General features: G+C 37.5%; 1 protein-coding gene across 6 annotated transcripts; it reads left to right on the top strand.

Moving 5' to 3' along the window:
* The first annotated feature begins 40 nt into the window (after positions 1-40).
* slc4a10b (solute carrier family 4 member 10b) lies at positions 41-26,015 on the top strand. 6 transcript variants are annotated; one of them, XM_032567485.1, is made up of 25 exons: positions 42-412; positions 2,136-2,177; positions 8,864-8,945; positions 10,618-10,770; positions 10,854-10,992; positions 11,407-11,567; positions 12,022-12,207; positions 13,048-13,136; positions 17,114-17,271; positions 17,397-17,484; positions 18,608-18,754; positions 18,835-18,938; positions 19,941-20,115; positions 20,274-20,407; positions 20,926-21,171; positions 21,270-21,375; positions 21,754-21,915; positions 22,578-22,691; positions 23,594-23,755; positions 23,848-24,099; positions 24,213-24,281; positions 24,415-24,588; positions 25,063-25,182; positions 25,306-25,370; positions 25,483-26,015. In XM_032567485.1, exons 1-25 carry the CDS (start codon positions 386-388, stop codon positions 25,556-25,558), a joined length of 3,231 nt encoding a protein of 1,076 aa, XP_032423376.1. In that variant the 5' UTR covers positions 42-385; the 3' UTR covers positions 25,559-26,015. The 6 variants fall into 6 exon arrangements, with proteins under 6 accessions (XP_032423380.1, XP_032423376.1, XP_032423375.1 ...); XM_032567484.1 differs by having other exon boundaries at positions 42-433; XM_032567488.1 differs by lacking the exon at positions 2,136-2,177.
* The last annotated feature ends 1,965 nt before the right edge of the window (positions 26,016-27,980 follow it).

Raw genomic sequence — 27,980 nt, 5'->3', positions numbered from 1 at the left:
AGAGAGATAAGAGCTGGTTGTGTAACCCAGGACCTATAGCGCTCTTTATCGAGCAAAACAGAAGGAGAAACACAGATTTCTATCAAGAAATTTGTTGTCAAAGCAACCTCTGCACTTCTGTGCTTCAAACAATAAAATCAGCGCACTTCATGAGTGACGCGTTCACGTCAGCTGGCTGAGAGGCGCTTGATTTTTATTATTTTTTACGTGAGTAACTCTGAAGCGCTAATGATCAGCGAGCGTCTGACCGATGGATGAACATGTGACCGTTGTGTGGACCCGCAGTCACCGCGACACCTGACAGGATTTCACACAGCGGAAGGTCTCTGCTCCTGCTCCTTCTTTTTTGGAACCAGATCACTGCCGAGTGAGGAAGAGGAGGAGGATGGATACCACGGAACAGGGAGCTCAGGTAGAGCCACTGCTGCTTTCGGTAAAGCGAACTGATTTTCTACATAGGACAACTTAAGCTGTCTACTTGTAGCGCCTGTTGACTCTGTAATATGTAAAAATGTTGTAATCCATTACAGAATGCCAGAATAATGACATTTTGCTATCACCATTGGCAGAAGTTGAGATACATTTCCTTATTTAGTAGTGTTTGTTTTATGGCTTTGGTCAGACATTTCATCCCGCAAGTTTTTCACAGTGAAGTTTGTTCCACTCCTCCTGACAGAACTAGCTAAGTTCTATCTGTATGTCTTTTTGCTTTAATGAAAGATTAATTTCTGTTCAAGCTTTAACTTTATGGCTTTCGATTTTGTTTCAATATTTCCAAAAACTTCCACATAGTTTTTTCATGATGCCTTCTATTTTGTAAAATACTGAAGTCCCTCACATGGAACATAATGCAGCCACCCCCATACATAACAGCTGGGACGGTCTTCTGAGGCTTGCAAACTATTTCCTTTCTCCTCTAAATGTAGTGATGGTCACTGTGGTCAAGGACTTGGATTGGGATGTGTTCACTAGCTTCTTATGTTAGTTTTGGAGTTATTGCTTCTGGATTGTTGAGTAGCCCTTTAGCCCATGTTGGTAACTCATTTCAGTATGGATAAAGGATTGTTGCAGCTCTAGACAATTGGAAATTATACCAAAGGATGGATCAGAATTGTGGAGGTTCACAATTCTCTCTTTTTGGTTCATTTCTTTTAATTTTCCCCTGAGGTCACATAAAGAAACCAAGCTATTTATGTGTGCTGTAGAAAAATATTCACTGATGTTCTTCCACATACCTCAAATTTTCCTCAAATGAACCTACCTGAAGTCTTCAGTCTGAAGCCTGTAAAATGGATAACATCATCATTTGGGCTTCCTCAAGTTGTTCAAAGGAATAGTAAACTCTGCATATGTGAAATTGTGATTTTAAAGAAAGTACAGTTGCTTGCTCATAATTCTGGCATTCAGGAAATGGACATTTATTTAGTAGTCCTACCTGATCAAAAATAGAAAAAAAATAGTTTGTTTTAGCAGCTTACTCTGAATTTATGTCAACATCTAGTTTAGTTATTCATATTATTTTTTCCCCTTACACATAACTCAAAACTTGTACAAGTTGTCTTTTATAACTTTGCAATCTCCTGGATCAGATGTCCTGGGTTAGACTGAAGTGAACTTGTACACCATGCAAATATGCTGGGTCATAAGTCATTCTTATGCAAAACTGATCTATACCATCCTACGCAGACTTAGTTTAAATTGACCATTAGGCTTAATTTTTGTTGAATTAAATAGATCTATTCCAGACAAAAGAGATAGGAGAATGTCCTCAGACAGATAAATTCATACATAGTCATAGGGCCCTGCTAATCATAAATGGAGTAGATTTGACATTATTATCCGCTGGCTGTTTATATCACACAAATTCTTCCATGCGTGGAAGAGTGAGAACGTATTTTCTCTTAAGCTACTTTTAGAGCTTTGCCTTAGAAATGTCAGGTCGTAACCTGGCCCTGAAAGTCCACAGACATTTCAGAATCATGGTAATCTTTCCTCTGCTTGTGAGCAAGTAAAATCTGACTGGAGATTTTTTGTTTTGTTTTGTTTTTTTAGATGCATTTCTGAAGAATGTAATTATGGAAATAACAATAAATGTTAATGTATAGCGTTTACTGAATGATTATATTTTCTTTTAGGTTAACTCTTCATTTGCTTCATCAATCAGGCGTAGAAGCTTGGTGAGTTGTTTCTTGGATTTTTTTTCTACCTCTTTGGGGGATTTTATTTTAAATGAAATACGTCTTTGTATGAAGTGAGAACGGTTATTATGATCTTACTCTTAAAACAACCCTACAAAGATGAAAACAAAGGATTCACTGTGGGATCAGCTGAAAACACTACTTGGCATTTGATGCAGCCGAAGCTTATCTCTATGACTCTTCTTTAGAGGATACACTGTTTTAAACTGAGCTTCGTTTTTATGGCAGAATACTGCCGGGCAGCAGCGATCTAATCTATAATCTCACAATCAGAGAGTGGTGAAGCAGTTTTTTGGATGCTCAGTCACAGATTCCAGTTGTTTGACACAACAGATGGGCATCAGCCTTTATCAGACATGGTGTGAATCAGGGCAGCAGGAGTTTGTTCAGAGCTCAGCTTTTAGACAGTGTCACATTCTGTGCGAACTAGATTTAGAGAGTAGGACGGACAAGGAGAGCACATGCATCCCAATACTTTAGAGGTTCCTTGGTGCTTCAATGGTCAGGTAGGACAAGGTTTAATCTGGCTCCTTTTATGTGAGATTTCTTGCGTAAGAGATACTTATCAGCAGCATTTGTGCATTTTTTTTTGCGTCTGAAGCCTGATAAAACTAAAGACTGACAGCATTTTGTTGTGAGATGGAATGAAAGCAGATAATTGAGTTAAAACCCCCCCACCTTAAATAGAGTGTGTTGCAGGGGGTGGAGGGTAGAGAGAGGGTGGTGATTGTAGGCTAGCACTCTAATGTGCACTCTTACAGCATGCTGAAGTTGAAAGTAGAATCATTTAAGGATTACCATGCAAATGCATTTTGTGCATTTTGTGCTGCCGCTGATGCTTTCAACATTGCCACGGCCGTCTGCAGGGATCAGATCCAAGCATGTGTCATATCCTGTCATATGATGTCTGCTGTGTGCTTTGCCAGTCCTCTGACATGATTTCTCTGGGTAAAAGCTGATCATTAGTCTTGAAAGTATCAGTGTTTGAAACAATAGGATACATAAAACTTTGCTGTAATCAGAGCTCAGACTAACAATAGTGTATGGTTCTCGCGTAGCTTGCCCATCAACACTGTTTAGAAATTATAATGCAGCTTTGAAGTTAAAGTGCCAGTCAGAAGTTTATATGTTCTCATCACTAATATAAATTCTATTTGAATTTTTAGCTATTAATAATGCATTTAATTATTATTTTTTTTTAACCAATGAATTTTTCCAAATCTTTTGGAATAAAATATGTTTTGCTATTTTTAATAAGATTATAGTGACAGTGTGATGTACTCCTGACTGATACATTTTTATGGATTAGCCTCTTCCAAGCATATCAGAGAAATAATTAAACAACATAAAAGAGATAGAAAATATTCAACCTTTTTTAACAGTATATAAACAGACACCCACACTAATGTTTGGTTAAATGACCCTTACCAAGTCGTACATTAATTTTTGTAGCCGTCCAAAACCATTTGCCATAATTCTGGCTGAAACTCTTCTTATCAAAATTGCTGGTTTCCTGGTTTTGGCTCAGTGATCAGTCATATGTCATAAATCATATAATTCTTCTGATTTTAAGAGGTTTGAAGCCTGAAACTTTGCAGAAGCAAGTTTGTCCTGGGATATAAATTACAAAACCAGTTTTTATGTGTGTTTTTGGATCATTGTTCTGTTTGAAAATCCATTTGTTTTCCATTTTTCACCAGCTTCTTTTTCATTTTGATGAAGTTGAAGAATTTGGTAGACCTTCATTTTATTAATCCACCCATTTCTGTGAAATGAACAATGTACATTCCACAATTGGTGTAGTGTTACTGTGATCAAAGCCTGGCCTTGCATCCTTTGAAATGTACAGGAATACTTTTGCTTAAAAGCTGGATTCAAACCAATAATTATTCAGCAAGAATTATGTCAGAACTTTGTTGACGTCTACAACAAAGCCTAAACCAAATAATAGAAGCGTTATATACAATTGTAAAAATTTTGACCCTGTTTTAATAATTTAAAAAAGATTCACAAATCTTCTTCACCTAATAATTGTTCTCTGCTGATATGTTTAAGAAAGTCATTTTCCATTTTGTCATTTTGATTTCATGGTCTGTTTTGTACATTGCATATGTGTGATTTTTTTTTTTTTTTAAAGATTACACATTTTCTTTGTTGCTGCTTTTCAAAAATGTTTTCAGATGTGATGCATAACACTTTGGACATTGGTCACTGTGCTTAAATTGATTATGTAAATTAAACCAGCTTCATCAGTTTCAATAAATTGAAACCAGTGAACCCAATTTTTGCTTCTGAAGTGACTCAAACTGTTTTGTGTATTATCAGGATATCCTAAAAGAAAAAAAAAGTTCAAATGCATCTTTATGTGGGGTTTGATGTTGTTTGATGCCAGTCATCTTGATTGTTGTTTTATGCTAAATTTCTCATGACATTACATGTCATGATTATGCTACGTTATGCTATTTCATGGAAAGACAGGTTAGGGGGGTAGAATATTTTCCCTCTATATGAGCCTGGATGTTAGCCTTTTCATCATGTAGAACAGGATCTAGCATTTAAGTATGAAATACAGGCAGTTTTAATCTGACCAGGAATGTTTATCCATTTCCTGTAGTCAGATTATGAGCATCAGGCCTGCCCAAATGGCGTTGCAGCTGTGTACAGCAGCTTCCTTCATTAAAATAATGTATCCATGGTCAACTGGTGGTCAAGATGGCTCCGGAAAAAGCTAGAGTCCCTTTTAGGATAAAAATACCTGCTGTGATAAGTGCTTTGACTTATTCCATATTACTTTTAAATCCTATTCAGTGGCACTCTAAAAACTAGACGTATTTGCACACAAACTAAAGATAGACACTTCACATGCTGTTCAGAGTGAAGGATATTTTGCTCTATGAAGGTCTTTCTTAATTTCCTACTTGTTAATTTATATTTTATCTTATGCATCAAGTGTAAAATGTAATCCTTAGTGTAGCTTTTGGGTGTTTTAGTTCATCCATCTCCTATGAATTAATAGCCAGCGAAAGACCCTCTTGTAAAACTGCTGATTGTTGTATTAACACTATGGAGTTGGTGCTGATTAAACAAACAAGATGTTAATTATTGAGCCTTGGAGGTGCTAGAAGGGTTCTGTCACCTTTTGATAAGAAAGGTTGGTAGTTTCCAGCATTCATGTTACAATTAGATGCTGATGTTCACCGAATGGCAGTGATCTTACTTCATGTGACTTTGTAAAAGCATGCCTTATTTGTTTCACAAATTAAAATACTTATTTGCAAGTAGCTATTTGCTTCCACCTCTTTATGCATTTTACAATTCAAATCAAATCCTCATGTTTCTGGGTAACTCTGGAGACGAGGCTGCACATTCACACTGAGGTGGACTTGAAGAAATAGTTGCCTCCTCCTCCTCATGTACCACACTGATTATGTCACCTTTGTACTGACTAGTTCCTCATTATGATGCCTCGGTGAGGCTGCACAGTTCAGCTCAGAGTGTACATGCTGTGTTGTGAATTTCCCTGATTAGTGTTTGTAAGCCTCCGAACCATTAAAAAATTTCTATCTGGAAAAAAACCCAACCCGACAACAAACACATTAGAGCAAGATCCGTTTCATTTATGAAAAGGTAAAAGCAGATATTCATATGCTTTTTACACACTGTTGAATAGATAATAATGATTTCTGATGATTTTATGAAAAGCTTTTCACCACCTCCTCATACTCATATCCTTTCATAGATGTTGCATAAGCATCCTCATGGTAAACGGCAGCTTTCTTCTGACATCTGAATCTTTTGAAGTAGATAAAATGGACATGATTTGCCTTGCTGTTTATTGGAAGATCATTTATATCCCTTCACCTTTTACACATTTTACTATGTCACAACCAGAATTTTCAATATACTTTATTGTAGTTTTATTTTGATAGACCAACACAAAATTGTGCATAAATGTGAAGTGGGAAGAAAAAATAATTTAAAAAAAATCTAAAATAGTGTGGTGTGCATTTCTATTCAATCTTGTTGACTGTAATGACGTTGAATAAAGCCCAGGGCAACATTTGCCTTGAGAGCTCACCAAACTATAATTCCCTTGTGTGTATTTCGATCATTTTATGGAGCTCTGCTGAACACATCATCCTTAAATTTAACTAGCATGACACTACAACTGCAACTATATCAAGACATGGCCATTTATTTAAACTGGGGGAAATGAAGAGCATTGATCAGAGAAGTAACCACATGATGTGCTTTTTAAACCTGACTTTTAAGAGAGAGATGCAAGAAAGCTGTTGTTAAAAAAAAGGCTACGATGTCACATTTTTTTCACATTTTATGCTACAATCAGAAATTTCAATGTATATTAATGGGATTCAGGCCCAGCGGCATGGACGGGCCTGGACGGGTTTTAGCATTTCCAGTTAAAACTTGAAATGAGTTAAAACATTTTAACAGTTAAAATGTTAAGTTTTAACATTTTAACTTGAGAGATCACTGGGTCTTCTTAAAAGATAGAATCTCAGAAAACATTTCTTAAAAATATAGCAAGTGTTTTCTGCAAAACTGAGCTGACTGTCCAGGAATGACCCGAGGTATTTAAAATTAGCCACAGTTTCAACAGGTTGGCCATCGAATGAAACTTTAACCATGGTCTTGTTTATGTCATTTAATTAGCTCTACTTCCTAAAGGAAATGAAAAAGTGTGGTGTTTTTTGAGGGACTTTATCTTTTACGGTTCCAGTAATGCCAGAATTAATAATAAAGACGTCGTGGTATTCTGATTTAGTAATGTAATTATATTAGTTGTGTTACCACCCCCACGCCACTAGAGGCAGTAGCAGGCCCGAAAAGATGCAGATTTAGAAAGGAGCAGATTTAGAAGTACAGTGAGGTCCTTCTGACTGAGTTGAGTAATGCGGTTGGATGCAGGTAATGTTAGCTAAAAGATGACTAGCTAGTAACAATACAGCACCTTAAGCTTGTTAACAAGTAGCCTATAGGCTACTGATGTTGTTGTTTATGTTCAGCTACGTAGATTCATTTTGGCCTCCCCAAAATAAGTTGATGCCAGACTGTTAAACTTGTCTGGAGCCGGGCTGATGGGATTTGCCCCACGTCCCTCTGCACATGATTTGCCACAAACCATGTGGGATACAAACTAAATATGTGGAAGAATGTGTTATAATCAGATGAGACCAAAATGAAACTTTTTATCCATACAAGCAAAACAGATTAAGTATTGGAAATCCAGCAATTCAGATCTAGGTTTATTTAAACACACCTTCCCCCATCGAAACAAAGTGGTGGCCTCATCATTCTGTTGGGATACTTTTCTTCTGCAGAGCTACGGAAGTTTGTCAGAATTGAGAGGATGATGGATGTAGCTAAGTATAGGACAGTCATGGAAGAAAAACCATTAAAGGCAAAATACTTGAGCCGGGGGTAGGTGTTCATCTTCTTACAGTTCAGGAACTCAAAAAACTGACTGTGTGTGTTAAAATGGCCCATTCAAATTTCAGACCTGCATTTAATTGAGAGTTCGTGGTACGATCTGAAGACTTCCATTCACAGAAGCTCCACAGCTATTTTACAAGGAATAGGCAAAAGCTTGTGTCTCTAGATGTGCAAAGCTACATGCACCAAAAGATGTGCTACTGTAATTGCAGCAAACGATAACTCTACAAATTATTAAAGGGCCCTGCATGGTCAAGCCGATCTACTGAAATTACTTCTCATTGACAAAACTTATTTGACAAAAATCAGATGATTGTGTTCTTAGCATTATGTCAACCACCCCTACAATCACTCTGGTGAACGTTTTGCACTACAATCAAAGCTATTGTGTGATTGGTCAGAATATTGTGGGTGTTTGTTTATGCGGAAAACAGTCCCAACTACTCAATTTCTAGAAGCAGGTTTTTCAGCTGGAGAGCAGGATGGATAGCTTTGAGGCTCAATTGTCCGAGGGTGTGAAGTAGTACGTAATATTGGACAAAAAAACTGAACTGTCGCTGGTCAGTTCTGGTCCGATGCACCAGGCAAATGTCCCACCAATGTCTTCTGTTCTTTTTTTTTCTTTTCGTTTTAATTACATGGAACATAAAATGAGATGTTGCAGCTCATCAATCATTATTTTGCTCCTCCTCTGATGATTTTTCAAATGCAAACCAAAGGTTAGCTCAAAGTTGGATTACAAAGAGAAAGAGTTTTTTTAAAAATGTGACATAAAAAAGAACATAAGAAGACCACATACATGTTCAAAGTAGTTGTTTTAATAAGCTGAGATTAGATTACTTTAGCAGTACATATCACACCAAGTCAAGTTTCATGAGCAGAAGTAAACTGTTGGTGGGTATTATATGGTTCTAATCTAAACAAGTGTTCTGTTTGGACCATTTCTTCTCAACATAAAGACATGCAATTAGTTTCCAAGGCAACTGCGCTATCCAAAGGGGGGGGGGTAATGTGTTTGTTCATAATGCCCTCAACTGTAAGGGAACACCATGTCAACAAAGATTTTATTTTATGCTGTTTTCCCGGCTGCATTGCAGGCTTTGCATTTTTTTCATTTGTCTCTTCATGTTTAATTTATACAAATGTGAGCTCAAAACTAGCTTTTTTGTTGTTGTTTTTTTGGGGATTGTTTTTGTGCCTTTTCCTCACAGAGGAATGATGATGAGGCAGTGGTGGATCGGGGAGGAACGCGGTCCCAGCAGAAAGCCAACTTTGAGCAAGAAGATTTTGAAGGTAACAAAAAAGCAGAAAGCAGCAAGCTGCTGCAGCTGAGTCCACCCACTCTGTCCTAACAACTGCTGCTTTCCCTCTTGACAGTTTTTTTTTTACTGTTAAGAGAGGAGCAGAGTAGGAGGCAGAAGCTGTGGGTGAGCTCAGTTTGCATCAGTAATTTCATGATCACTCAAAGAAAAACAAAGAGACTTTAAACAAAGTTACAAATGGTGGGACTGAGCAAATTAGGATGACTAAAAGCCGTGGCAAATGTTCTCTATCTGCAGAATAAGATAACAATAGAGGCCTCTGAAGCGTCAGCTCAGCTTGTTTCTGAATTATTGTTAATAGTTAATCTTTATTTCCTTTTAATAATAAAACCTTTAGATCATTTGAGCAGAGAGATAACAACACCACCCTACTGTTAGGGCGCACCACCCTTCCAGGAACAGCTTAGAGAACATACATGTTCATTTTGAAAGAACAAAACTTATTAAAGATTATGTCAGAGTTGTATTGCTTCAGTAGATCACGGAGTAGCACTACAACAGTTATCAGGCATAGCTAAATGACAGGTAGAGAGAATAACTCACATGACTTCTTCGTCATGGTACTGGTTAGTGGATGAATTAGAAGCAGAAGAAATGGAAAAGCGTAAAGATTATTTTGACACTGCCCAGATTGATATGCCAAAATGACTTAGTTGGAGCATCTCCAAATGCTTTAGTCCTTATTGGGCATTTCCGGTCTGTTTTGCTCAGTAATCATTCAAAACTGGTCCAATAAAGGAACAGTGGTAACTTGACGACAGTGTCACAGTGAAAGCGTTTCTTTGTGGTATGTTACAGCAGAAGGGCTACTGTAGCTCAGTTTGCTGAAGATCTTGCAACTTACTAGAAGGATGCGATGTTAACATTTTGGTACTAGATACCACAGCATACATTCAGGGATCTGTTATAGTCAGTCGCTCCTCTATGCTCCACCAGGGTTGTTTTGGCAGCAAAGAGCATCTCACACAATAAATGGATGTGGTGTAAAGTGCTTTGGGGACCTCTGGACTTGATAAAGTGCTATACAAGTACAACACATTTACCACTTTGCCATTTACATTATTAGGCGGGTGGTCATAATTATATGCATGACCTTTGTAGATCAACAACTTAATCTGTAATAGATTCCAACAACTGTTCAAAATGTATTACCATCACAATTCATTGTTGAATATAATGGCATAACAAAGTCACTGGAGTGCATTTCTGTACGTACAAGCTCCATGTGACATAGTGGTGCATTAATGGTGGAAAAAATCAAGAAAGACAAGAAGTTAAATGAGATATCTGCATGATTTGCAGCCATTATTTCATTGCCCCTGAACAGCCACACATGTCATGAGAAAAGCAATCTTTTTCATCAAAAACTTATGTCAGCAAAGCAGAAACCCTGAATTCCTCTGTGGATACTACTGGTGTAAAAACAAATTTGCCAGCAGATCAGACCTGATTAGGTAAAACACATCAAGGGAGGCCCTGAATTATTATGCTTTTGCAAGCATAACAAGCATGGTTTTCCAATAAGTCCAGCTGTGACAGTAATGATTGAAATGAGTCACATGCATCAATCTGAAATGCATCAGTTATTCCAAAATAAAATAGTTTATTCTTCCTGAATTAACCACTTTGGTATTTGTCTCCAGGTCACAGGACTCTTTATATTGGGGTCCATGTGCCTTTAGGCAGTACCAGGAATCGTAGCCATCACAGGCATCGTCACCATGGAAAAAAACAATGGAGGAGGAGCAGAGAGAGAGCACTTCCCTTGGTGGAGGGAAGAGAGTCTCCAAATTATGGTATAGGCCACAAGAGCAGCCTTTCAAAATATGTGTCTGCTGTCATTTGAATTTGTCTCATGGTTCATTGCAATCCCTGCCAGACACTCCCTCCCAGCGGGTTCAGTTCCTGCTGGGGGCAGAAGATGATGATGAGGAACACATCCCCCATGACCTCTTCACGGAGATGGATGAGATCTGTCTGAGGGATGGAGAGGACTCGGAGTGGAGGGAAAGTGCCAGGTGATGTTAATGATCTTAATGTAGCAAAATTTAGAAATACTCAGAGGTTGTGGGCAGAGCAGTCATGGTAGCGATCTGTGAAAAATGTAGATTGCAGATTATGTTTAATGTTTGTGTTTCAGCAACTTGTTTAGTATTTTCACATGATTTCCCTATATTTTATCAGACACCTCTATAAAATGATGGTGTACTCTTGACATGGTAAATAAGACATATTTTATTTACATTGATACCCTGGTAAAAAGCAATAAGGAAGGAGAGTAAATGAGTGAAGCTGACAGGGAAAAGGAGAAATGAGAGCTACATGTGAGGGCCCCCAGAATGAACGAGTGTTGCTTTTGCAGCTAGAACAGATGGCCGACCAGTTTGCCGTCTGCTGGCAGCACTTGATGGCAACTCAAACTCTTCTTACAGGTGGCTGAAGTTTGAGGAGGATGTAGAGGACGGGGGAGAGCGATGGAGCAAACCCTATGTAGCCACGCTGTCTCTCCACAGTCTGTTTGAACTGCGTAGCTGCATCATTAATGGCACTGTGCTGCTTGACATGAGGGCGAATAGCATTGAAGAGATTTCAGGTAATTAAGACAATGTGATTTTGTTAGTTCTGGCTTTTGTTATTTTTAAATCTCTCTAGAAAGAAAATAAAAAAATTAAAAATTTATATTTTTAGGAAGCTTACTTTTAGTGTACAATCCTTGAACTTTGGGCATATCTTATTATTTAATGTACTGTTTATAATATTGGGAGAATTACCAATTAGATGAATTCTTCTCTTAACTCCAACTGTACTGATCAAATCTTTTTTAAAGAAACCTAAAAAACGTTGGTAATGAGTAACAACACACTCACTGTTGTTTTTGGCAAAAGTTTTAAATAGCATGCATTTTTACATTGATGCACCTTAATGCTGGCAATCCTGATTCTTAACAAAGACGGTCATAACAAACTGGTTTAACGACTGGAAAAGCTGTTTTGCCTTTAGACCAGGTGTCTCAGATAAAGGTATTTTGCTTTTGTTTTGCTCCTCAGAAATGGTCTTAGATCACCAAGAGCTATACTCACCACTGGGAGATGACCTCAGAAAGAAGGTGCGTGAAACTCTCTTGAAGCAACACCATCACCAGAACCAGAAGAAGCTGGCTAACCGCCTGCCGATTGTACGCTCAATTGCCGACATGGGCCGACGGGCGTCAGAGCTCCATCTGGACAAGAATGGTGAGAAACCAGATAAGCACAAACCTCTGCATACTTCAGTGTTGAAATACCTTAAAGATACTATCCCGTAATGTATCCTTTTATTATTAACTGAAAGAATGTATTTCCAAATGAGGATTTTACAAATACCAATTATTTAAAAGAGCTTTGATTAAAAAAAAATTCCAACCTCCCCCCCAAAAAACCCAACTTTGCTTTTGTTTTTGTTTTACTTGTTTTTTTGGTGTGTGTGTTTTTGGCTTTAGGCCATCACAAAAGGTTTGAGGCAGCTGGTATTTAAATGCAAATTTAAATATTATAGTTTAGGTTCAAATTTAATTCAGATAAATCCAATTGATCCCAAAACAATTCAATTATGGAGAACCAATTATATATAGTCCAGTTAAATCCAGTTCTAAAGGGATTTAATCAAGTGTAGCTTTAATGCTATCCCAGTTGTCAAATTGAGATGTTGACTTTGTGGAAATCTCTCATCGCACCACTTGATTTTAACAAGAAACAACATACAGTAGAAGGCAGGTTCAGTATGAGTGGTCACCTTCTGCTACCAGTTATGAGTTGAGAAGACAGAAAAGAGAAAAAGAAAAAAAGGATATTAAAGTCAGCAGTATTTTTGTGCATCAAACTGTGATAACTCTATCAGTTGTTACTTCGGAGAAGAGACACTTAAACACAGAAACCTCGAGTCAGCAGGTGGATTTCTCTTTGCAAACTACATTACAACTGATTGTTCCTAAATCCAAGAATCTAATGTAAAAGTTTATATGTAAATTGCCCAGTTGTAAATATTTCAAGGACATCATTTATATAATACTTTGAATATTTCAATGGTTTGGCCAGGTCAGCTGACGGCATCTCAGTCTCAATTAGCGGGTCCTGATGGCAAAGGGGACATCAGCAGAGAGAACAGTGCTGTGGACTTTAGCAAGGTATGTACAGTGGAAGTGTATACAGTTTTGTTGTGGCTGTTTGTGAAAAGTGTTGGAAAACTGGAGACAGGGTGGTATGGTTCGTACAACTATTCCCAACATACAACCTCATAAAAAGAAAGTTTAGTAATTGCGACAAATGATTTTGAGTCGAACAAATAGAACCTACTTCTCACTGTAGGTTCTAAAATCAGGGTTGAGGGTTTAGTCTCTTAGCCACAATTATGTTTCTTACATGATGCGACTTCCAATTAAATGTAATTCTTGATCACTAAAACTGTAAATTATAGCAAAGAAGTATAGCATTTATCTACTGTAATATTTTTTTCTCAAGTATTTCTTCTAAGAAACAGACACCACTTATTACAACTGAAGACAAAAAGAGAGAATTATTATGCCCAAGATTTCTATGCACTTCAGCACAAAGTCCATAAACCACGTATGGATGGTGGTGGGAGTTTAGATGCATAATTGACATTCTCGTCTATGATTTAAATAAGTCACAGAAATATAAATTTGGTACAGACTGTCATGCCAAAAAGACTCGGACACCTCAATAAATATTCATTTGTTCTACAGAAATGTTCGCATTATCAATGCTAATTTAAAAAAAAAAATAAAGACCATGAATTAAGTCATTTTAGTCATCAAACAAAAGATATTAACCAAAAGCTGTGTACTAAATGAAGAAAAAGTTAGGACACCCCATTAGTCAGTCTATTTGCATGAAGTAACTTCAAAGGGTCTCTTTAGTCACCCTGATGGAATTTGTGATGGTAAATCATCAGGTCCTGCTGCAACAAAAGATTCCAAAATCACATTTAAATAACTTATTTGACACTTCTGTTAGCATTTTACAGTTTTCTGTTGGTGACTGTGCTTGGCTGACCAGACCAAGACATCACGATGGTTATTTTAAATTTCTTTTAGTTTTAGATTATTCTCTGTACTGCGGAACGACTCAATAAAAAATAATTTTGAGAGTTCATAAGCTGCAACAATATTTCTGCTCCTGTAGTCCTCAGAAACTCTTTCAAACATACCATGGTGTTCACTCTCACTTCAACAGTTAGGAGCACATCATCACACTAAATGTCTGATGTTTAAAACAAACAAATAGAAAGCTTCTTCAAAATTTGAGTGATGATATTTTAATAATATGCAACTTATGTAATATACCTGTGTGAGATTCTGGGATTTAAAAAAGCTGTGTCCTAATTTATCTCCCCCCCCAAAAAAAAAAATTGTGCTGGTGTAATTTAAATTACAACTTACAAAATATCAAAATGTGTGTTTTTTTCCCCCAGCTTTTATTGTTTTATAAACAAGCCAAGGAAGTTTTTGATTAACCCATAATTTAAATCTTTGCCTAAGAAAGATACTCCATGTTTGTGTTCCATTAAATATTTTTAACAGAAATGGACAAGTTCAGACCATGGAGTTATTTGGTTCTATATTTTTACAGTGAAACAAAATGAGAAGTTAATGGAAAAATTACCCATTTTTTTAACCTGCATTTTGCAGACCATCTGTCTCTAGAGAGAAAAAAAAAGGACCCAAATGCTGACAGCAGGCAGACAGATTAAAAGCCAGACTGACCTATGACAAAAAGCACTCGAAATCAGGAAATCCAAAAGCCAATAAAAGTCCACACCAAATAAATTTAGATAAAATTAAAACACTCTGTGATTTCACAGATAACAGAGGAAGTCAAATAACCACTGGAATAAACGATAAGTACTGAGCAATCTTTCAATCCTAGCAATTTTCTAAAAATCCTAAATAGCCCATATTGTTTTCCCAAGCATACAAAATAATGCAACACTGTCAAAATGATGAGGAAATGTGGTGTTTTACTGATAATTCACCACCCATTTGTTTAATTTATCTGTTTTGATAGTGTCATTTCTTAAATCAGGTATAAACTGCTGCATTTTATTGTTGTTCACCCCTTTTAGTTTTTAAGCTAATTTACAGTTTCATTATTTTATTTGCTAGTCTGCTAAAAGAAAAGCAACACTTTTCCCTCTCCTGTTGTTAAATACCGTTTGACATTTTTTGCAGTTTGTTTAAAGACTCAGTTTGGTAAAAATGATGTTTTTATTAATTTTTTATTCTTTTTAGAGGATGTTTTTTGGAATATGTTGTGATTAAAGCAAACACTTGTCACTTTAGGTCATATTTTTAGCCACTTTTGTGTTTAGTTATGCTCTGTTTCATTTTGGAATCCCTGTATTTCCTTTTCATAGTTAGAAGTTATTTTTCTGTATTTTTACTTCAGTTCTCTCTGTCTGTCAACTTCATCCACAGCTGCAGCTTGTTTTTAGTAAGAGTTACCTGTTTTACCTCCAGTAATTATTTCCAAGGGTAAAGAGTTACTGTTTTTTCCTGAACTCCTCGTAGTTTTTCCTCAACTTGCTCTTCATCGTTTCAGGTGTTTGTTTTATTTACTGTTGGTCTCATCTTTGGCATTGCTATAATTTCTTTGTTCTTCTATTAAAAATTCACCAAACCATAATCTCAGCAACCACAAATCCTGATGTTATTTAGCTCCAACAGAAGGGCAGGTCAGATTTAAAAGTCCAGTTTTCTGATTAACAGAGATAATAATCACACAATCATATAGGGCCATTAAACTGTCAATATCCAAAGCATGAAATTGAAATGTAGAATAAAAAAAATGAGACAATGATATCAGCAATATTTTGACCATGTTAATACACATTCTTCCTACAAAACTGGTAAGAATGTTAGTCTACACACTCAGATTACAGATCTGATGTTTCAAAATGTATTTAATTTCTTCATATTTACATACTTTTAAAATGCATAGTCAATCAATATTAAAAAGTTGATGATTGATATACACTTTTTTGATAAATTCTGAGAATTATTTTTAATTATATGAAATTACTAAATGAGCATATGGTTTCATGGGATTAAATGTGTGTGCAGAAAATCATCATGGTTTCCCTGTTGAACATTCAGTGTTCTTTGATTAACCAATTTACTCATCGTAGGTACTTTTGGCACACTTTGGGTCTTTGTTAAAATTTTCAAAGCGAAATATGGGAAATAAACAGCACACGCGATCAGACTGTTACGCAACTGTGCATTCCGAAAAATGAATAGGAGGTTATCTTTCATAGAAAACCATTGAGTGAGGGATTAGGATTATTACCATGTTAGGTATTAGAATAGTCAAACACATGCATTAAGGAAAAAAAATAAAATCAATATGATTGTAATATTTTGTGCCAGTGCGTTTTAGGTTTCTGTTTTATATTCACAGAAACTATTGTAAATAAGTGATTGAGTTTATGGTTGTATATTTATATCCCAGTTATGACTGAGAAAAAAAGTTCACATTTTGTTAATTTTGGAAGATGTTCTACATGTCAGACAAGCTATATTATTATTTATATAGTCAAGTTCTAATTTATATTAAAAGAAAAATCTCTTTAAGAAACAGAAAATGATAACAAATGATAAAAAATAAAGCACCCACTGGCAATTGTTGTTATCTAGAAATGCATCATCTCAATGAGAGAACAAATAACACTCCAGTGGGCATTTGTCGTCCTCATGAAATTATCACACAAAAATCAACACCTTTAATTAAAAACAGGGAATTCTGGCTAGCTTTTATTCATATCTGTGAATCTTAATTTTTTAGCTTACTGGCTCTTATGAGTTATTATGCAATGGATTAAGTTATAACCTATATTTGGATGCCCTTTTGTAAAATTTCATTCACACATCTGTGCCCTATTTGACTGCTGGAACAAAAAAATCTAGCACAGCTGGATTAAATTCAGACTGGGAACTGGGTAAACTCATACATTTATGGATTTATGGGAGGATAAACGGTAAATAAAAACCTCTTCCTGTGAATGCAGTTGGTACTCTTTGGATTATAGTCAGAGCTGCATAGCCGAACCATGTGGAATGTTGCACCTTTTATTCTTTCTTTCCAGATAGATCTTCATTTCATGAAAAAGATCCCACCGGGCGCGGAGGCCTGTAATGTGCTGGTGGGAGAGCTCGAGTTTCTGAACAAGCCTGTCGTGGCATTTGTTCGCCTTTCCCCTGCAGTCCTGCTAAATGGATTGGCTGAAGTCCCAATTGCCACAAGGTTTCTGAAAACTGATTCAGCTTCTGAACCATATTTGATATTATTTGTTCAATAAGCAGCCACTGTTGATCATCCATGATTTGTTTTCAATTTCAAGGTGTTCATTTATTTATTTTTGCCTTTAGGTTTCTATTTATTCTGCTGGGGCCTTTGGGTAGGGGAGCTCAGTATCATGAGATTGGGAGGTCCATAGCAACTCTTATGACAGATGAGGTAAGGGTTCACTGAAGCCTATATACATCACAATCCAAGAGTTTACAAAATGATACAGTTTGATGAAATGTTAGTCAGATGTCACTCTCAGATTTTCTGCACTTTGAATAAATTCACAGCTCAGCCGAACTCAGAACAAACCCTAAAGTGGTGGAACATTTCGAAGTGTGAAGCACAGCTCAGAGCTTTCATAACTTGCTTTTGGCAATTAGTCAGCCCTCATGTGCTCCATTTTGTCCAGAATTTGTGTTGTCATCCTCCAAGAATGTGAAAGAAAAACAGATCCATACTGAAGTCGATTCTAAAAAACATGCACTCACTGAATAAAAATATGCAGAAACCTGTTATAAATAGGGCAGTTTCACATTGTTAGGGTCAAGCAAGGTAATTTATTTGTTGTATCCATGGTACATTGACCTAGATGGTGCACCAAATCATTTTCAAGTAAGAATTATGGTGAGCTTTGCTCTTACTTACCTAAATAAAACCAAGTTTAACCAACAACAACAAAAAAGAGTCCACCTGTGTCAAATTCAGTTTCAGTATATGTTCTGTGAAGGTCTAATAACAAATCAGAAAGGCATGTAAGGTAAAAAGTTGTCAATGTGTTTAAAGATGTTTATAAAATAATTTCCCAAACATCTCATGGATCCACTGTTCAGTCTATCATCTGATAATGGCACCAATACCAACCTACAAAGACAAAAACAGAAACAGAAAAGCACCAGCAGGCCCAGGGTCACTCTGGAGGAGTTGAAGAAGTCCACACCTCAAATGTGAGAATTTGGTTGACAAGACGACCTGTACTCACCCCAGACTACAGGTCTGCACATCACCCCAGACACACCAGGCTAAAATAGTAAAATGTGGTGGTATCAGCATAAAGTAAATGGGTTGCTTCTCTTGACTAGGAACGTGAAAACCACTTAGGGTTGATGAGAAAATTATTTAGAAGAATACCGAAAGAAAACCCGAGAACCCACAAAAGACCTGAGAGTGTGCAGGAGTTAACCTTCCTTCAAGGCCACAACTCTACATTCTGAACTGGAGTGGAATAGCTTAAATCAAAGCTCATTTATATGATCACTAAAAGAAAAAAATAGATTGTTTTCTTTCTGTCCAGGTTTTCCATGATGTTGCCTACAAAGCTAAAGACCGGAATGACCTTATTGCTGGGATTGATGAATTCCTTGATCAAGTGACTGTCCTGCCTCCAGGAGAATGGGATCCATCAATACGCATAGAGCCACCAAAAAATGTACCTTCTCAGGTTAGCACAAATTTTGTTTTACACAATGAAATTAAAAACAGTTTGACATGATAATAAATCCCATGCTATTACTCAAACAGGAAAAGAGAAAGAAAAGCAACCTTTTACCTAATGGCTTAGTGGAGGGTGAGGAGGAGGATGAAGACAGTGGCCATGGTGGTCCAGAACTGCAGCGTACTGGAAGGTACTCAGAAATATCATTATCATGTACCACACTTGGCATCTGCCCGTCTATTTTTTAGATATTATTTTCTAAAGTCAGACTATTTAATTTGGTATTAATGAAATACTCATCCATTCATTCGCTTGTTTGATCATTCATTAATTTTTGTAATAATCTTTGGAGAAGGAGATCGATGAAACTTGGTTTACTGCGAGAGAAGGTTTTGTAGTCTCTGCAATTTTAATCAAATTTGTAGCTTAATGAGTAGAGGACACTGTAGTAAAAGATTTTCCATCCATCCATTGGCTGTATGAACTTATCCTTGCAAGGTCCTGGGGGGGCTGGTGTCTATCTCCAGCAGTCATTGAGTGAGAGGCGATGTATTCCCTGACCAGGGTGCCAGTTCACTGAAGAACAACACAGAGATACAGGACAAACAACCACACACACTCTCACCTTAAGACAATTTAGAGACCAGTTACCCTAACAGTCATTTTTTTTGGACTGTGGGGGAACGGAGGAGTACCCAGACAGAACCCACACATGCACAGGGAAACCATGCAAACTCCATGCAAAAAGGACCCCGGGTCTGAATTCAAATTCAGGATCTTCTTGCTGCAAGTCAACAGTGCTACCAACTATGCCACAGTGCAGCCATACCTTCTGAGATGAGATAAAATATGATTTTTGAATATTTCTGATATTTCTGCAAATTCTTTTTGAAATCAAGCTGAATACATTACACAAAATAACATCTTTCCTGAAAAGCCAAGTCTACTGCAGAACAACTATTTCTGGAGAAACTTGAGCTGCAGTTCTGTCTGGAAGTGGTTTCCATAGCAACATCTTTTTTTTTTCTGATCTCTATTTGCAGCTCTACATTTTCATCATAGAACCCGTCACACTAAGCCAAGAACTCGTCATTTGAAGGAGGGACTGGACAAAAAATAACTTTAGGATTAAAAAAGTGAAATGTTTGTTCATAATACTGATAAATCAATGTATTTTGTAATTTTTTTTTAGATGGTTTGGTGGCCTTATTCTGGACATCAAGCGCAAGGCCCCCCACTACCTGTCAGATTACTCTGATGCTATTAGCTTGCAGTGTGTTGCCTCTTTCTTGTTCCTTTACTGTGCCTGCATGTCCCCTGTCATCACCTTTGGAGGACTGCTGGGCGAGGCAACAGAGGGAAGAATAGTAAGTTCTGTTTTCAATTGCTTTTTATTAAAGCTCTGCAGAGAAAAATAATTTCTCTACATTTAATTACAAAGTATTTTAATTGTAGCAGGATGACAACTTTTTCAGTATGTTTACATGAGTACTGTCTGTGTTTTTTCTTTCTTTCTAATCTCTAGAGTGCAATTGAGTCACTGTTTGGCGCGTCACTAACAGGAATAGCCTATTCGCTGTTTGCTGGGCAGCCCCTCACCATTTTGGGAAGCACGGGCCCTGTGCTGGTGTTTGAAAAGATACTTTTTAAATTCTGCAAGTATGCTCTTTTAAAATGTGATTGAATACATACCTATTATTTTTTTAAAATAAAATATAATAGATGGACAGTTTTTGGTAGGTGAGGAGAAACCAATCTTCTTGCCCTGATTACTTTTCCAAAGCTTTTCCACATTTCCTGCACAAAGGTTCATTGGAGTAATATGTGTGCTCATTTGGTTCTTTTTTGTATTTCACTAATAAGGGTACTGCAGTGTTTTTTTCTGATTTAGATGTCCCTTTTCTTAAAAAAAGTGTTTTAAAATCATTTAACCTGTTTTCACAAAACAGTTCAAAAGACTAGTTGTGATTTATTTATATATTGTATTTTACAAGGATTTTTATTAGCTTTTCTGTCTCTAACAAGGTGATATTTGGTCTCTGAAATGATCAGTTATCATGTTAAATCATTTTGCTTTGTATTGCCGTCGCTGAGCTTCTAAAATATTCGCGATAATGAAATTCTCAAATTCACCACATTACAACCAATAAACAATGCCATTTATTCTCTTCCCCCAGGGAGTATGGTTTGTCCTATCTGTCACTCAGAACCTGCATTGGCCTGTGGACAGCTTTTCTCTGTATTCTGCTGGTGGCCACAGATGCCAGTTCCCTGGTTTGTTACATCACCCGTTTCACAGAGGAAGCGTTTGCCTCGCTCATCTGCATCATCTTTATTTATGAAGCCTTGGAGAAACTTTTGCACCTGGGGGAACTATATCCCTTTAACAAGAATAACAACTTGGACAAGCTCACCACATATTCGTTAGTATGCATGTCTTTTGTTATTGCCTCTTGAAGTGATAATATAAGCAAATGTTCATGGACTATTAAGTGATCAAAAAGTTGATTTGCTGTTTCAGATGTGCTTGTGTTGAGCCTTCGGATCCCACTAATGGCACTGTAAAGTTCTGGGAAGTCAACAACATAACTGCCTCTGAAATTTACTGGGAAGCTCTGGAGGTGAAGGTATGAATAACTACCAATTTACAGATTATAAACCCCTCCAGCAAATCAAAGCAAAATTTTAGGTCACATCAGTGACTTCAGCAAGAAAAAAAAAACATCAGACAAACATTTTGCTCGACAGAACAACTGGGGAAAAAAAAGATTTTTGGCTTGTTTATCTTAAAGTGGCATGCTTATCCAGATGGATGAGACGAGACGAGATTAAGGACATGTGGGCTGGATTATATTGGATTATATTAGATTAAAGGGGCACTAAAATCATTACAAAAGCACATTTTTGGTCTGAGAATTTTTTGTTTTCATTGGCATAAAAGCTCACGTATCCTGCATGTTTGCTGATGTCACAATAACTCTGCCCTGCTTTTTCCTCACTTGCAGGATTGCATTGAAAAGAGAGGGGAGTTTGTGGGGACTGCTTGTGGTCCTCATGGACCCTACGTTCCAGATGTGCTCTTCTGGTGTGTCATTCTCTTCTTTTCTACTGTTGTCATGTCTGCCTTTCTCAAGGAGTTCAAGTTCAGCAATTACTTCCCCACAAAGGTACTGTGACTCATTATAATCTCCATCAGTGTGCAACTAATATGACTCAAACATGATGATGAATGTGTTGCAAAGTGCAGCACTACACTCTTGTGGTAATTCACGGGTATTGCAGTGACTGAAAAAGAGATTTATCACTGGCGTTTTTTGTTGACTGCTTGATATTTTCTAAGTTGCTAACAAGCCTTTGGCCAATCTGTAGTTGCATTTTCAAAATCTTAAATACAATTAGCACAACTATGATTTCACATGGCCATGCCATTAACACATTTCATGTCGTTTTCGCAGAATAAGAAGTCAGTGAACACATTTCTGAAATGTATACATTGTTTTAACACACTTTAAACCCATAGACAAAATGAAAATTTTGTCTTATTTGCAGAGCACACCGGAATAGAAAACACAAAACATAATCTTCCTAAACTTGTTCAAAAACAAGACTAAATTAAATTAAATTCTCGCTGATTCACAACAAAGACACTTTGCAAGACATAAACATTCAATTCGGGTCTACATATATATACTCAAATCCAGTCATAGAAACAGAATTGTATTTACGTCAAATAATTTGTGTTGGTAAATGCTTGTTAACAGTTGTAAAAAAAAAAAAAAAAAAAATATATATATATATATATTTTTTTTTTTTTCTCCCTCTTTTTTAGGTGCGGTCTATTATCAGTGATTTTGCTGTGTTCATCACTATTCTCACCATGGTCTTGGTTGATTATGCTCTAGGGATCCCCTCCCCCAAACTGAAGGTGCCTAATGTGTTCAAGGTAGGAAGGAAAGATAAGACTCTGACTATGAAGACATAATATTTATTTAAAAATGTTCAGCCAATTGTTAAATATATGTGTGTGTGTTTTCTGAAGCTTCTAATTAATTACACAGAGCACAATTAACCTTTTAGCGACTTGCTTTGTTATAGTCACAAATTTCAATGCACTTTATTGCTGTTTTTGTAAATGACCAATATAACATGACTGCCTATGTGTCTGCTGGATGAAAAAATGATACATGACTATCTGCAATTTCTTACAAATAAAAATCTGAAAAGTGTGGCAGGCATTTGCATACAGTCCCACTAACAAATGCTTTTACTTTGATTAAATTTGAAAAACTCCAGAGAATGACATAATCTTTACAAAACAACTTTCCAAAGATTCCCCAACTTCATGTAGATCTGTACTTTGACTGAGCCATTTTAATACATGAATATGCTTTGAACAAAACTATCATTTAATAAGTTTGGCTCTATATTGAGGGTGATGGTGGTGTTAGTTTTCTGCTACACATAATGTTTTGCATGAAGGCTGTGAGTTGAATGTCTTCTTCCACATGTTGGCATGCTTCCCTCTAACCTGGCCTGTCAGTTCAGCGGACGGTCATGTCTTGGTAGGCTTACTGTGGTGTCATGCTTGTTTTATTTACACATGATGGATTGAAGAATTCTCTGTAAGATATTCTGAATATGTGTATTGGTTAGTAACCTAAATCCTGATTTTATTTTGATGTGTTATGAGGAAAGACTGTTGAATGCAAGTTCACATCACACTTTTCAGATTTTCATTTAAATAACTTAACAAATACATTGATTATCCACCCAACATTTAAATTGAGGTTGTAATAGGACAGAACATATAAGAACGTTCAAGGCACTACATTGATGATTTAACAGCCAACCAGAGATGATCGAGGTTGGCTCATCAACCCATTGGGGCCCAACCCCTGGTGGACAGCAGTAATAACTGTTATACCAGCTATACTTTGCACAATCCTAATCTTCATGGACCAGCAGATAACTGCTGTCATCATCAACAGGAAGGAAAACAAACTCAAGGTATTCTCATCTGCCTGTACACTTTACATCACTTTTGCACCAATCAAATAAAAACACAACTTAGCTTTTGTTATTTGGTTTTCCTCCTCCAGAAAGGTTGTGGATACCATCTAGACTTGTTGATGGTTGGGATAATGCTGGGTGTGTGCTCTGTGATGGGACTGCCATGGTTTGTAGCAGCCACCGTCCTCTCCATCACACACGTTAACAGTCTGAAACTGGAGTCAGAATGTTCAGCTCCTGGGGAGCAGCCGAAATTCCTCGGCATCCGGGAGCAACGCGTTACAGGCCTCATGATCTTCATGCTCATGGGCAGCTCTGTCTTTATGACGTCAGTTTTAAAGGTGGAACAAAATAGTTTTATCAAGAAGTGTTTTTTGTGGCTGACGTACATTTCACTTATTTTCTAATTTAACTTTAACCACATCTCTCCTACCTTCTCTTTTGCTTTTCTTAGTTTATTCCTATGCCGGTGTTGTATGGAGTTTTTCTTTACATGGGGGCATCTTCTCTAAGAGGCATTCAGGTAGAAAAAAGGAAGGAAAATTAGACCAAAAAATTATTTAAAGATATTGAGTATGTCAAACATGATATAAATTTCAACAAGGACCATGACAGCAACATACCCTTAGATTTGATCTTTTGCCAATCTCCTGCAGTTCTTTGATCGCCTCACGTTGTTTGGTATGCCAGGAAAGCATCAGCCAGACTTCATCTACTTGCGACATGTACCTCTGAGGAAGGTGCACCTCTTTACCATAATTCAACTCAGCTGTCTCATTCTTCTGTGGGTTATCAAGACCTCCAGGGCTGCCATTGTCTTTCCTATGATGGTAGGTAAACATTTAGTTGTGACATTTATGCTACCTGTCCACTCCAGTTTATGTCATATGGCCTTAAGCGTTAACCTGAAAAGGTTAAAACTGTCCAAAAGTAAATGTATCTTTTGTCCATTTAATATGTCTGTGTTGTGGCTGCCTTTGCTTTGTTATTTTACATTTTCAAATGTTTTGGTCAGCAAACAAACATATATCTGACAATACTGAAGGTTTTGCATCTTCTCCGGTTCCACTTGTACTTACTTTGACCTATCTGATTAATAAATACATTATCTAAATTCTCCCAAATAAAACATGACACATGTTAATGTCATGTAGGCTAGAGTAAATAATCTTTTTGTGACCAAACTATAAAAATGCATCTTCCTAATTCTTAGTGTCAGAGTTTCTGTTGCTTCAATAAATCTCAACAACATAGTTGTTATTCTTTTTTATTCTGCCTTTTTTTGTACCTTGTCATCTCTGCAGGTCTTGGCTCTGGTTTTCATTAGGAAGTTGATGGACTGTATCTTCACCAAGCGAGAGCTGAGCTGGCTGGATGATCTCATGCCAGAAAGCAAGAAGAAAAAGCTTGAGGATGCTGAGGAGGTGATAAATCTGTCTTTACATATATATATATTTTTATTGTATACTCTTTTTTTAACAGATATATATTACTTTCAAATAATTCAACATTTTTCTGCACTAAAATGTCTGATGGTTTACCTTTAGGAAGAAGAGCAGAGTATTCTAGCAGAAGATGAAGGTGTTGTGCAAGTGCCATTGGGGGGATATAAGTGAGTTATAGTGCCATTGTAAAGATTCCGTGGACAGAATAATTTTCTGTATAATAAATAAACTTCGTCTTATTTTTATATTTAGACAATTTTCTGCCTCTTGTTTTTACAGAGGAATACCCATCATCAACATCACAGATGAGATGTCAAAAGGCTCGTTTGGAAATACCTGGAATGCCAACGACTGAAGAAAATAAAGCATCTATGAAGGTTTTCAAAATAATTAGGCTGTACGTTTTTACAGAAATTTTGGCTAAGGCAGCAAATTAGTTTTCAACGAAAGAATGAAAACAATGTTCAGATTGATTATTTAGCTGCGAGGAAATTGCATGACTGGAGTTAGGGCACAGGTGGCGTTCCATCAAAGTATCACTCTAGAATTCATCGAGCTCCTAAGACTGACCCATTCTTTCATAAAATTATAGAAGCAGTCTGCATGCCAAGGTGATGGAGTGTACACACTTGTGGCCTTGGAAGGGATTGAACACCTGAATTTAAGGACTTTTGACATAAATATGTATTTTGCAATTACACTTATGCTTTGTTAACTTTGTTGTTGAACTTCAGTATCATAAACATGAAGATATAAAAACGCTTTTTCATGAGATTGCAAAAAACAAAACAAAAAGAAAATGCCAAAAGGTGGAAAAAATGAAGCCCGGTTTGGACGGTGCAGACGGCCTGTCCCACGATGACTCTCCATTTTTAGCCCTTCTGGTTTTATACATTCAAATCTGTTTACAAGAAAACACATGTGTGTCAAGATCATACAAAAACAGTACGGTTTCAAAACCAATTAAAGCTGCAAGCAGCCTCGGGCGGCCCTCGCAGCAAGCGCCGCTCCGGCCTATTGGCCACCGCGGGGGTTCCGGCCACCGCAGAAGCTCTCGCGCGTTTTCCAGAGCCGCAGCCCGCTCCCCACCGCGGAAGCTCTGCCGCAGTTTCCAGCACCGCCGCCCGCCAGCCGCCGCAGAAGCTGTCGCGCATTTCCCCCGCCCGTCCACCGGGCGATACGCGTTAATGCGTTCGGCAGCGCTTCACGACGACTGTCAAAAAATCTGGTGCAGATCGGTCGATGCGTCGAGGAGATACAGCCGATGTATGAACTTAGGGGGCGCAGTGGAGTCAAATTACATTTCAAACCCGTTGGGCTCTTTAGAGGTGAACAAAGGTCATGCATATCCACTTTGGCGCCAATCGGATGATCTATGTGTGAATTAGAGCCAAACGTATGCATATGGCGAGGGACTGATATTCGCCATTTGGCCACGCCCACACGGTTGAGCCAGCAGCGAGCATTGACAGAGCTCATCATCCGAATCATCTTGATTAGGTCAAGAGAGCCATAAATGGAACTTTCCAAGGAAAAAAACGGCACTTCCTGTTCCGAGGGGGCGGGGCTTAGATGACGTCATAATATGATGACATAGGGTCGTCAAGGATCCCACCAGGGTCACTCGTGCAAAGTTTGGTGCAGAAGCTATCGACCGTTCACAGTAAAATACAAGACTTCCTGTTGTCAGAGGGCGTGGCCTACGTGATGTCATCATTTGACCATTGGATATTATTCTACACCCCAGGATGATCAATAACTCAAACTTTGGTGTCTCTGTCAGTTTTTGTGTTAGAATTACAAATTATTTAATTTTTTCCTCTTTAATTCAACACTGAACTGTCATTCCGTAGGGCAATGCTGCCCTCTGGTGTCGATTTACTGAAATTACTGAAATAGTTTCATTATTTCAGTAATTCGACACCAGAGGGCAGCATTGCCCTACACATGACAAAGCCCTTTGTATTACACAGTCAATCACAGGGGATCTTTGAGCCTTGCTAACCCCCCTTCCACCTGTTCAAATGTCACCAATTTGATAACTTTAAATCAGACATGCCTTATGATCAGACTGACCGACTTTGAAGCCGATCAATCGAAATCCCAAGGAGGAGTTCGATCAAATACGAAGGCTCTAAATGTCAAAATCGAGGTCAAATGAACTTCAATCTAAAATGGCCGACTTCCTGTTGGGTTTAGAGCATGGCTCCAAGAGACTTTTTTGTACGTCCTGACAAGATACACATATGTACCAAGTTTCGTAATTCTAGGATAAAGCATGGCCTGGGGCTGTTCATTTAAAATACTCTAGGGGTCGCTATAGAAAAATTAGGCCACGCCCACCAAATATCGCTATGGATTCCTGTTCGGGGATGGATAAGGATCCATCCTAGTGAGTTTGGAGCAGCTCACCCCGAAACTGTGGAATTCAGAGCCAAACGAAATTCGATGGCGTTCGCAACGCCGCCACGCCCACCTGCTTCATCGCAGCAGGTCGGGGTTGGAATCCACAACACACCAACATGTCTTCTGTCTCTGGACACAGTTTCATGTTGATTAGGTCAAAGGGCTAAGATAGCGACCGTTCACAGTAAAACATTACACTTCCTGCTCTCAGGGGGCGTGGCCTACATAAAAAAAAAATTTCACTGCAGGGTATTTTAGGACACCCGATGTCGATCAATCACTGAAAGTTTGGTCCCTCTATGTGTTTTTGTATAGGAAATATAAGAGGTTTTTGTTTCATGGCGTGTAGGTGAACTTTGACCCCTGCTAAC

The sequence above is a fragment of the Xiphophorus hellerii genome, chromosome 7, assembly GCF_003331165.1.
Source record: "Xiphophorus hellerii strain 12219 chromosome 7, Xiphophorus_hellerii-4.1, whole genome shotgun sequence".
Taxonomy (NCBI): domain Eukaryota; kingdom Metazoa; phylum Chordata; class Actinopteri; order Cyprinodontiformes; family Poeciliidae; genus Xiphophorus; species Xiphophorus hellerii.
This window is presented reverse-complemented; position numbering and strand designations above follow the sequence as displayed.

Bases quoted from the DNA above. Each gene is read 5' to 3' on its own strand.
- slc4a10b (XM_032567484.1), top strand. From the start codon at position 386: ATGGATACCACGGAACAGGGAGCTCAGGTAGAGCCACTGCTGCTTTCG. The intron at 8,946-10,617 runs GTAACAAAAAAG...ATTTGTCTCCAG, and splicing joins TGAGCAAGAAGATTTTGAAG to GTCACAGGACTCTTTATATT. The intron at 25,371-25,482 runs GTGAGTTATAGT...TTGTTTTTACAG, and splicing joins GTGCCATTGGGGGGATATAA to AGGAATACCCATCATCAACA.